At 50.8% G+C, this 11,541-nt stretch overlaps 3 protein-coding genes across 3 annotated transcripts; 1 reads left to right on the forward strand and 2 right to left on the reverse strand.

Moving 5' to 3' along the window:
• Positions 1-81: 81 nt before the first annotated feature.
• FIESC28_09345 (uncharacterized protein) lies at positions 82-2,786 on the reverse strand (the record flags this gene model as incomplete). Its single annotated transcript, XM_031163482.1, has 3 exons — positions 82-255; positions 311-775; positions 828-2,786. The coding sequence occupies 3 exons, from the start codon at positions 2,784-2,786 to the stop codon at positions 82-84; spliced, it is 2,598 nt and encodes an 865-aa protein (XP_031012474.1).
• Positions 2,787-4,499: 1,713 nt separating this feature from the next.
• Positions 4,500-8,081, forward strand: FIESC28_09346 (uncharacterized protein; the record flags this gene model as incomplete). Its single annotated transcript, XM_031163483.1, has 3 exons — positions 4,500-4,639; positions 4,703-7,601; positions 7,656-8,081. The coding sequence occupies 3 exons, from the start codon at positions 4,500-4,502 to the stop codon at positions 8,079-8,081; spliced, it is 3,465 nt and encodes a 1,154-aa protein (XP_031012475.1).
• Positions 8,082-8,470: 389 nt separating this feature from the next.
• On the reverse strand, positions 8,471-10,300 carry FIESC28_09347 (uncharacterized protein; the record flags this gene model as incomplete). The annotated part of the gene is made up of 1 exon (XM_031163484.1): positions 8,471-10,300. One exon carries the CDS (start codon positions 10,298-10,300, stop codon positions 8,471-8,473), a length of 1,830 nt encoding a protein of 609 aa, XP_031012476.1.
• Positions 10,301-11,541: the final 1,241 nt, after the last annotated feature.

An 11,541-nucleotide genomic window follows, 5' to 3' on the forward strand; every position in this document is an offset into this window, starting at 1 on the left:
AGGGTATCACACTACACAACTCGATAAACCAATGGTATTCATAAATCCTTTTCATGACGCCAACCCAAAAACCATCTCTTATTATTGCTGTTCGAAATCCCGCGCTTTACGAGCAAGCACTCGTATATTATCGACGAAACCTTCAACCAGCTCTGGATAACGATGTGCCGCACCACCGGCAGCTTTCCGGCCTTGGTCGATGAGTAATTTTGGATCTAGTTCGATCTCAAGTTCGTGGTTCTTCTCCGCTCGACCCTGAATCACAATTAGTAAGACTTCTTTAATAGTAATGGTAATGATGCAAACATACCCCTTGCCCAGCATGTGTGACCTGCGTGAGGTCGATCTGGTAAGGGCCTTGCGTATAGCTCAGCCTGTCCTTGTTTCGATCAGGGTTATCCCCGGGATTTTGAATATGTTCGAGCTCCTCCAATGGGCCATCCCAGTCCATTTCGAGGTTAATGCTGATCCGGCAATCCATAGGCATGAGCGGGAAATGAATATCGAGATCAGCAATTCGAGCCTTAATGATTTTGCCGAGAACCTCATTCGTTTTCTGGTCGTATGTGACGCGGCATTTAACCCATTTGCCCAACCGACTACGCACACAGCCTGGGATTCTAGCCTGCAGATCTGGTGGGAGGTCGAAGAAACGGTCTCTTTCTCTTCGGTGTTTGTAAACAACAGGGACACGATGGTTTGCGCCTCCTGGACCACGAGGGTGCGTTGACTTGACTATCTCGTTCAGGAAATCGTTGTTCTTCTTATGGGCAGCCTGAACTCATTAGTAATTATTCACGGAGGCAGAAACGATGGGAAAGGCTTACCTCTGTCATACTGCTCTCAAACTTGATGCGACTGCTATCTAGCAAAACGCACTCAGAGGCAATACCACGCTCGACTCGGTGACGAGTGTCTTTGTCGATCAATGTGCCCAGTTTTGCTTCTACTTCAAACTGGATACCTCGACTTGAAATCTCGCCCATATCAGGAGCATTGAGCACATTTAAAAACAAGAAATCGGCCACCTTTCTACTAATATCCTCAAAAGGCTTTACACCAGTGATACTAGGTTCCCAAGGGCCAAGAATCTCATTCGGTGATGGCTCAGCGGGTGGTGCTGGGTGAGCAGCAGGTACTGCTCTGTTAGTCTCAGGCGAGGCATGACGACTTGGTCGAGTATTTTGTTCTTGCTTTCCGCCGTTGATGTGGGAATGAAGTCGCTTTTGGAGGACGAAATTGGCGTTCGATGGCATGGCGTTCATTCGACGAGAATCCTGTGCCCATATAGGTGGCTGCGAATAGCGTCTTCGCTTCTTCGTTGAAGTTGCAGAAGCCACATCTGACTCTGAGTCGCGCTTAACGGGAGTTGGGTTGCCATTGACCTCGCTCGGCTTCATTCGTTTCTCGTCGGGTTCTTGCTTAGGACTACTGTCAATGCGGTCCTCAAGCTTGCGCTTGGCAGGAGTTGCCGCGCGCTCGGTGTCTATCGCCATCGGTTGTGGAATGGAAACTGTGTGCGACTGTTTGTTTTTGGCGTCTGCTGCCGCCAGTGCAGCAAGTGGATCGGGATTGCTGTGCAGTGAATGCACTCGGGACTTGGGGCTAACGGAGGCACTTGGAGCGCGTTCGCTACGTGATTGAGATCGTCGATGTGCGTCTGGAGCCGGGGAGCCGTAGCTGCTAGATATACGTTTGGTGGGAGGCGGAGGTGGAGGTGGTGAGCTTTTTACTTGTGCTTGTACCTGTGTCTGTGCTTGCGCTACTGGGGCTGCTGTTGTGTATGAAAGTCTTTGTTGGTATGGACTTGAAGGCTGTGCGAACACTCCAGGAATAGAAGTTTGTCGAGACCCAGATGAAAGAGGTCCGCCAGGCGTAGCTGGCTGAGATGGTTGGCGGCTATGACCGTATTCTCCAGGAGGTGGGCGCGAAGCGACGACGGGACTACTGCCTTGAACAAAAGAAGGCCCGTAAGGGTGTTGAGGATGAGCCGATGTTGGAGTGGGAGTAGAGTGTGTAGAGTGTGCAGAGTGTGGAGCTGAGGGAGGACGTTGATTTAGGTATTGCTGGTTACCTGGAGCGCCGACAGGGGGAGTTTGAGGAACAGAACTTTGATGATGTTGCTGTTGCTGAGTTGGAGGATAGTGACCGTGGACCTGACCCGGGGGTACGGCTTGTGGGCCCTGAGAGAAGCTTTCGCGAGGAGCGTATTGAGCAGGTGAGTGTTGATGTCTTTGGACTGGACTCGCTACATCGGCAGGGGATTGGGTATGAGGAAAGGGATATCCGGCAGCAGCCGATGCAGCAGAAGGGGTTGTTGATGCTCGATAGGGGGATTGACCTGGAGTTGGGCCGCTGGGGGACCGCGCATCGTGGAAAGAGCCTGCTGGTTGTAGCGGAGGCGGCACAGGACGTCCTGGATATGGCCCGGGTGTCTGGTACGGAGATTGAGGTGGGTACGCTCCAGGCGGCGGTTGATGGGGAGATGGCTGATGATGCGACGGTGGCCGCGACTGAGGGTGATGAGGATGGCCAGCGTGCTGAAGATATTCCTGTGGCATAGGTTTTCCCGGCGAGGGATGAGGAGGTGGTTGTTGACGGTTGTACTCGCGATAATAGGGAGGTGGAGCGGGTGCCTGGGCTGGACTCTGTGATGGTCGATGCATCTGGTGCTGCTGTGGGTGAGGCTGTTGGATATGCTGCGGCGGCGGTTGCGGCTTCGGCGCGGGTTTGGCAGGAGCGCGGTCGCCGCCATCAGACGTGTTCAAAACGGATCGAAGGTCCATGGCGATGGTGTTGATCTAATTAAGGATGAAGATTCTGCGACAACACGACGCCGCAAGCTTCCGGCGCGAGGGAAGACCACGAATCAATTTGGACGTCAATCACTCGTCTAAAAGCAGATTGAAGACGCGATTAAAGCGCGGCCAGATGCCGGCGAATGTCGTCCTCAGTGATACACAATATAAAATGTCGATGAAGCGATGGAGGACGGTCGGCGTCGCGCGAGGGGAAAGGCGCAAGTGGACATGGATGACTGGGTTGGTTGTTTCTACGCCGCCATGGCGAGGCTGCCACGCTGTCGAATTCACGATTATCGATTGGCGAATTCAGTTCGCGTCAAATTTTGAATGGACACAACTAAAAGGTTCTCGAGCAAATGGGGTAGTCGATGGATCGTGTGCGCTGAAGGTTATTCGCAATTTCAAAAGGTCATAGTCGATTTGGGCATTTGGTGTTGGTGTCCTGTCGTCGTTTTCTGGCGACAAACAAAGATGTATAGGCGACAGCCTGACGCTAGAGCTCTCTCACTCTTCAGGGATGTGGGAGTACAGTACAGTACATGTACATGTACCAATGTACATGACGCGGGACAAATTTTGTTTGCAAATCCTTCCCTGTCTTTTAGCTTTTGGCAGCCAAGGCCTGTTGCCAGCCGGTACATTCAATACCCCCTACAGGAAGAGGACACGCAAGTACCGGTCCATGGATCCCAGTGAGGCTTAGCAATACCTAATCTCAAATTAGGCAAGCGGTTTCAGATGAGACACGCTACTTGTCACCTTCATATGACTTGAAATAGCAAAGACCAGGGATAATAAATCACGTCTTTCAGAGCCAGGGCAGCAATTTTATCTGTACTTCAGCCTTATGACGGGAATCTGTGATTACAGACTGGTATCCATCTTTACCAATGTTCTTAATAGCGAGAAGGACTGTCTCCATGTCGAGCATCTCATTTCTTCCATCCTCGACGTCATAGTTGAAGAACCAATTAGAGCCAAGACGTCTCGTGCCTCTGTAGCTATGAATTGAGTTGACTGATGGCTCATGTAAATCATTGAGCCACCATTGAGCAGGTATGCTAACAAAACTATGAGGGGCATAGTACTGTTGCTTGACTACCCAAATAAGCGACAAGTTACCGTGTCACTTACAGCGGATTGCTTCCCCAAGAATTGTACCAGGCAAGCTTAGGATACAGCTGCAACGGTTTGGCTACAGCAACAGAACCGTTGTTGTCTCTGTGTGTTTTCATTCTATAGCATTTCTTGACACAAGCCAGGACAGACATATATCAATGTAAATTGTTGCTTCTTGATCAGGATGGATCTAGATATCGACACTGATGCAAACAGATATAGACAGTCACGTGCTACAGCTTGAGCTTCATCGAGGCTTATGTAATTGCACCCTGCCTGGAGCTCTGAATGGTCCGTGCACCCACTGCAAGGCAGAGCTGTGCCTGACGTGGACCATCCTCGAGTTACCTTCTGGCGTAAAACACCAACCAATCCATCTCTTCCATCTCCCGTAATTATCTTGTTATCTCGTTTGTCTCTGTACGCCCACAACTCACTCCGTCTCAGGGCTCTGCGTATGCCCTTGGACTTGCACACCGGCAGTACTTACCATTCAATTCGACTATTACTACCCCGGTATACTCTTGCACCGCTGTAAACGATCTTCGCCGCCCCCCGATTCATCAGTCCTTCAAGATGCCTGGTATCGTCTCGGCGACCGGCGTTCTCGCCTTTCTCACAGATGAGGAGCCTGAGCTCAAGGTCTTTGCTCTGCAGACCCTCAACGACGACATAGATACTGTCTGGACCGAGGTTGCTGCCGTGCTAACCCAGATGTACGTCATGCTCGCGTTCCTATTCTGAAGTGCCGAGTTGTGTTTGCTAACAGTGTGTTCAAGCGAAGCACTTTACGAAGACGAGTCCTTCCCTCAACGCCAGCTCGCTGCGCTAGTTCTTGCCAAGGTCTACTACCACCTCCAGGCCTACAATGACAGCATGGTGTTTGCCCTCGCCGCAGGTGATCTCTTCAAGCTCGATTCTCCAGGCGAGTTCGAAGAGACCATCATCTCCAAATGCGTCGACCAGTATATCGCCGTCACTGCTGCCAAGAAGTCGACTTCACAAGCTTCCAAGGATAGCGATGAACTAGCTACCACCTTCTCAAGTGGTGTCGAGGGCGCCGTTATGTCACCTACTACTCCCTTCTCGCGAACAACCCTGCCGCCCAAGTCACTGCTCTCTCGCGATTCGATCGATAACACTTTGCTCGAGGCAACCTTTCAGCCCAAGCAGTTCCGCTCTGGCTCCATTGCTGAGCTCCCGGAACAGGCTACTGATTCTCTTCAAAGAGTTATTGATAGACTTTTTGAGAGCTGTTTGCAGCAGGGACGATACCGACAGGTAGTTGGTATTGCCGTTGAGGCCAAGAACTTGGACGTTCTTCGAAGTGTCATCAAGCGCGCGAGTGACGACGAGAAGAAGGCGAAATCAAACCCCCTCGAAAACTCGCCTGGCCCTGCGGAAGATCTTATCGAATATACACTGGGTATTTGCATGGACATTGTTCAAGAGAGGGGTTTCCGAACCGAAATCTTGAGGCTCATTCTTGACCTCTTAAACGAGATCCCTAACCCTGATTACTTTGCCATTGCCAAGTGTGTTGTTTATCTCAACTCTGATGAGGAGGCCTCTCGCATGCTTCGCAACCTTATTAAGAGAGGTGATCGAGCTTCCATCGCCAGCGCGTATCAAATCGCTTTCGATCTTTACGACAATGGTACACAAGGATTTTTGGGCAATGTTCTAGAGTCGCTCCCCAAATTCTCTTCGGCTGAGGATAACGCGAACGAGAATGGCGAAGAGGCCAACGAGAGGGAATCCCTTCTGAAGAACCAGGAAGACTCACCTGAAAATGATTTACCCGAGCCTACACGCAAGGCCTACACCAACGTCCGGGCTATCCTTGACGGAAGTAAGACTATTCGTCTCAACCTCGAGTTCCTCTATCGCAACAACCGCACCGATTTGAGTATCCTCAACAAGGTCCGCGACAGCCTCGAAGGCCGCAATTCAATCTTCCACACAGCTGTCACATTCTGCAACGCTTTCATGAACCAAGGAACCACGAATGACAAGTTCTTCCGTGATAACCTAGAATGGCTTGGCAAGGCAGTGAACTGGTCCAAGTTTACCGCTACTGCCGCACTTGGTGTCATTCACCGCGGAAACCTCTCACAATCTAGGAAACTGCTTGAGCCATACCTCCCCAGACAGGGAGGCCTCAGCAGCGGCTCTATCTTCAGCCAAGGTGGTGCGCTCTATGCATATGGACTTATCCACGCCAATCACGGAGCAGAGGCGCTAGATTATCTCAAGGAGCAATTCGTTCAAGCTGAGGAAGAGGTTGTTCAGCATGGTGGTGCTCTTGGTCTCGGTATCGCAGGCATGGCCACTGGCGATACAGAGGTTTATGACAAGCTCCGAGAGGTTCTGTTCCAGGATTCTGCTCTCAACGGTGAGGCTGTCGGTCTTGCCATGGGTCTGGTCATGCTTGGTACCGGTAACGCCAAGGCCTTGGAGGATATGCTCACGTATGCTCATGAAACTACGCACGAGAAGATTCTCCGTGGTCTTTCCATTGGTATGGCTCTTATCATGTTTGGCCGCCAAGAAGGTGCGGATGGTTTGATCGAGTGTCTTCTCAACGACCCCGATCCTACTCTTCGATACGGTGGTATCATGACTGTTGCCCTTGCCTACTGTGGTACAGGCAGCAACAAGGCTATCAGAAAGCTCCTCCACACTGCTGTCAGCGATGTGAACGATGATGTTCGTCGTATCGCTGTAATGAGTCTGGGTTTCATCCTTTTCCGCAAGCCTGGCAGCGTACCTCGAATGGTTGAGCTTCTGTCCGAGTCATACAACCCTCACGTTCGATATGGTTCCGCCATGGCTCTCGGTATCTCGTGCGCAGGCACTGGTCTAGATGAGGCCATTGATCTCCTCGAGCCTATGATGAAGGACCCTACAGACTTTGTGCGACAGGGCGCTCTGATCTCCCTTGCTATGATTCTCGTTCAGCAGAATGAGGTTATGAACCCCAAGGTCTCGTCCATTCGCAAGACCCTCAAGAAGGTCGTTGGTGACCGCCACGAGGATGCCATGACCAAGTTTGGTGCCGCCCTGGCACTTGGAATCATTGATGCCGGTGGTCGCAACTGCACCATTGGTCTTCAGACCCAAACCGGCAACCTCAACATGGCCGGTATCGTTGGTATGGCTGTCTTCACTCAATACTGGTACTGGTTCCCCTTCACCCACTTCCTATCCCTAAGCTTCTCTCCCACCTCGATCATCGGGTTGGACCACGACCTTGAGATCCCCAACTTCAAGTTCCACTGCGCCACTCGACCAAGCCTCTTCGATTATCCCCCCGAGCAAGAAGTTAAGACCGAGGAGGGACCCGCCCTGATCGCTACCGCTATCTTGTCAACTACTGCGCAGGCAAAGCGACGTGCTCAAAAGAAGGAGCGCGCTCAGCGACGAGAGAGCATGGATATCGACAGCATCCCCGCCAAAACCAGTGGCGACAAGATGGACGTCGATGAAGACAAGAAAGCCGATGAGGCCGGCGACAAGAAGGAGGAGCAAGAGAAGGAAACCGCTGTTTCTGCAGATACAAAGAAGAAGCCTGAGAAGGAGAAGGTTGGCTATGAGATTGAGAACATGACCCGAGTGCTTCCCGGCCAGCTCAAGTACATTAGCTTTTCCGCTGGCCGCTACAAGCCTGTGAAGAAGGTGAGCAAACTTTCCAGTGACACTAAAGCTTTTGCGATTACTAACTCTCTATAGCCCACTGGTGGTCCCTTGCTACTCATTGATAACGATCCTGAGGAGGAAAAGAGCTTGTTGGAGGAAAAGCTCAAGAAGGTCACCACTGAGCGAGCTCCTGTAGCAGGTCAGCAAAACGCCCGAGGTGGACGATCTGGCGGTGCTCAAGGAAGATCTCTTCTCGATGGCCTTGCCGAGGCTCAGCGAGGAGGAGCAGCACCCAACAGTGCTATTCTCGGACAGTTATTGCGCAACAACCAAGGCCGGGCGCCGTTCAATCTCCTCGATGATCCCCAAACTCCTGGGTTCAGGGCTGGTCAGGGTGCTGCAGCTGCTGCCGGCGTGTTGACTGCTGTCGATGAGGATTCTGATGACGAAGAGGCCAAGACACCGGGCGAGTTCGAATACTTCACCGATGCCGAGGATGATGAAGATGACGATGAATAGACTGAGCTTCAGCGGACGGCTATGAGTCTTTGCAGATACAGGACAGGACGACCGTGAAACTACGGACATCGCCTGGCTGGGCTGTATGTATACTTAGAGAGACCTTGACCAATCGAACAGAGTGGTGTTCAAGCGAAGCATGGGGTATCACAGGAAGATGTCCCTGTATACAACAATGTTGAATAGAATTTAATACTTGATCTTGACCATATGCAAAACCATCAACGTGCAAACCTAAGCTTGGAGACCTCAACAATTCGTTCAAGTTTATAGCTTAATAATTAACTATTCTATTACTGGCCTTGTTTAATACATGCCATTCATCGCTCGCTCAGTATTAACCAATGACGCTTTTCGCCGGACCGAAATCCAATACCCATGCGATCTATCTATTGCCGAGAACTGTCGCGCTCGGTGACTGCCTCAACAGGACTCTCGTCACAAACCTTGACTCGATGCCACGCAGTAGCAAGGTTTCCCCGAATATTCCATGTCGCCGCATAACTCTCTGGTTGCGTGTTGTACGCTTCATCCGTGGCTTTCACGACAAAGGTAGCGCAACGCTTTCCGGGCTCTGTTACCTCGAAAGCGTCCAGCGGCACTGGACCCTCAAACTTCCACCTTCGCCACGCCCACGCTGCGTGACCAAAACAGGGAGATTGCTCGCCTTCTTTAGTAGAGCAGTCGGGGATGATAGAAGCCTGGGACCAGGTCTTGCCATTGTCTGCAGAGACGTCAACGCGGACAATTTCGCGACCACCGCCCGAGTATGCGTAGCCTGTCAATGAAGCGGGCTTGGTATAAGTATTATTGTTCTTTGTCCAGTCGCCAAGTTTGCAGGTCGTTATTGCGCTCTGGACAGGCATTTCCTGGATCGCAGGTGCTTTATCCCAATCCACTTGTGTTTGGTTTGGTCCAAAGCACTTGTAATCACGTCGCTGCCATTGAGATGTGCTCTCTTCATCACTGAGGGTGACATGGTTCAGCCATTTTACGGATCGCGCAGCCACATGTCCTGGGACAATTGCGCGCAACGGAAATCCATGGTCACGCGGTAGCGCCTGGCCGTTCATCCCGTAAGCAAGTATCACGTCGCCTTGGGGGTCAATGGCCTTCTTGATTGGGATTGATGCGCCGTATGCTTCCAAGCCATTGAACTGGACATGTTTAGCTTCAGACTCACCCGTCAAGCCTGAGCGAACGTCGAAACCCGCATCCGCCAGTACGTCAGAAAGCAGGACGCCTTCCCAGCAAGCATTAGATATGGCTCCTGTTGTCCATGGGAGGCCGTTTGTCTTTCTTCCTGATCCTTCGTTCATGTGACGGCGGCGGTTTCCAGAGCATTGAAGGGCCGCAGTAACTTTGTGGGACTTGAAGCGTGACTTGAGGTCGCCAAGAGTGTATTCTTTTGTGGTGCCATCAGGAAGCTCTATCGTGAGATTGTGATTGTTGGCGTTCTCAGCGATTTTGGGCACCCACATGTGGTTGCGCACGTAGAACAGGTCGTTAGGAGTAAGGAATTCGTTGGTCATAGCATAGGCAGGAGTCTCTGCATTCCTAGGTTTTGCCGTCATGGTCACCAATGCCGGATGTCGTGCAGGATCATCAGCAAAAGGATCTTCGATCTCATCTTGTGACGGTTTGCCATCGACCAAATCTTCTGGGGCGACATAGCCGATTAGGTATTGATTCAAAATATCATAGACGTAGTCGTTCTTGTGGATGGAAAAGATGTCCCAGTATTTGTCGATAGAACCACCTGCAGCACGAAGGATAACATCGCCACCTGGATGCGCACCTATCCATTCGGTGATGTCGTATACTTTATCGCGGTGAATGACCCAAGGATGATCGGAGTGTGCATCGTGCTTGCGCACTTCATTGATGCGGTAGCAGGGCAGCGAGGATCCGTGTAGGTCGGAATCACTTTCAGCGTGGAAAGCATCGAGTCGTGTAGGAGATTGCTGCACCAAGCCATAGGCAATGCAGCAGGATGCTGCTCCGGCGAGCAGAGCTGTGAAGTAGGCTCCAGGATGTCTTGGCGCAGCTTTTGCTTTATCGGAAGCGGAAGCAGGAGGCTTCGTAGCAGATGATAGTCTGAGTCGAGTCGTGGCGAAGCAACGAGATTGTGCTCTCACAGAAGCTTGTGATACAGGAGTAGGTAATGATCGTAGGGGCCGCAGCTGGCTGGCCAGACGTTGAGTCGATCGCGGTAACATGGCTGCAAGGTTTCTTAGGAAAGGAGATACTGCGACAACGATAAGCAACAAGGCATCGCCGACAAGCTGCCTCTCAGGGCAATATGAATATGCGAGTTGTCGCAATTGATCGTCTAGTATCAGTAAAACTGGAGTAGACAGACGCCACTGTGGATTATCGATACCCTTAGATGGATCCCGTCTTTAACAAAGATGACGTCGGGGAATATCTCGGAGACCCTTGAGATGGAGATGAAGAATCTCATCTTACTTTATATAAACCCATCATGGCTGAGCTGGACTGATAAGCCAGCGGTGAGCCTGGGGATGGACACGTGAATCGAATCGGAAGTCAGGAACGAGTCAGAGCGCAGAAATGTCGATGCCGAGACAAGTCAAGACGAGCATCGTGACCTTCGTAGTTGCACAGTACATGGTAAAGAATGATATTGGGGCTGTTTGGTGAGGATCGATCGGCGACTGATTAAGGAGCAGTCGCCGATTCATGCCGCTGTAGGCCATTGTTGTTATTAAAGTTACGTCACTTGACACATGACGAGGGGATCTCATTGGTTGACTCACCGAGATGGACCCCGAATTGGAGGTGTCACCCCCTGGAAGAGCCCTGTAGGAACGAGAAACCTAGCGAATGACCCCTGTGTACATCTGCGTCCTGCAGTCACTGTTTATCGATACGATATCAACTGCCGCCAAGTTGAGGTGGTCATTAAAATGTTAGTAACCATTCAAATGCCGATGACAGTTTTCATGATATCTTTCCCGCTTATGCATTTGACGGTGAGTACATCTAGGGACTTATCCCTGTTGCATTATCTATCTACTGTAGCAGGTCCACGAATTGATGTTTGCGTCAAACATGGATTGTGCAGGTGTCACGGTGCCTTGTATCACGAAACACACTGGACTGACAAACATCAACTAGATGGATAACGGACAACATTTATCAAAGACCAAATTCACTAAAAAAAGACAATTTCAAACTAAAAATGGGAGCTTGTCAATTAACAAAGAACCTATTGGTTATCGCAACACTGTTGGCACTTGGCTCATCGTATAGGTTAAGGTTAGCACGTTGGTAAGGATAATTGCACAGAAGTCACTGCCTCAATCTATTTATTGGAAGACCGTATCTCATGCTGTTGCTACGTATAATGCATGTCCATTTCTCTTTATTAGCACTGATTTGAACAAAAAAAGGTAAAAATAGCAAAAAGAGAAGATGCAAAAACATACAACAGCGG

Source organism: Fusarium coffeatum, assembly GCF_003316985.1.
Source record: "Fusarium coffeatum strain FIESC_28 chromosome Unknown BRIP53273_contig_236, whole genome shotgun sequence".
Taxonomy (NCBI): domain Eukaryota; kingdom Fungi; phylum Ascomycota; class Sordariomycetes; order Hypocreales; family Nectriaceae; genus Fusarium; species Fusarium coffeatum.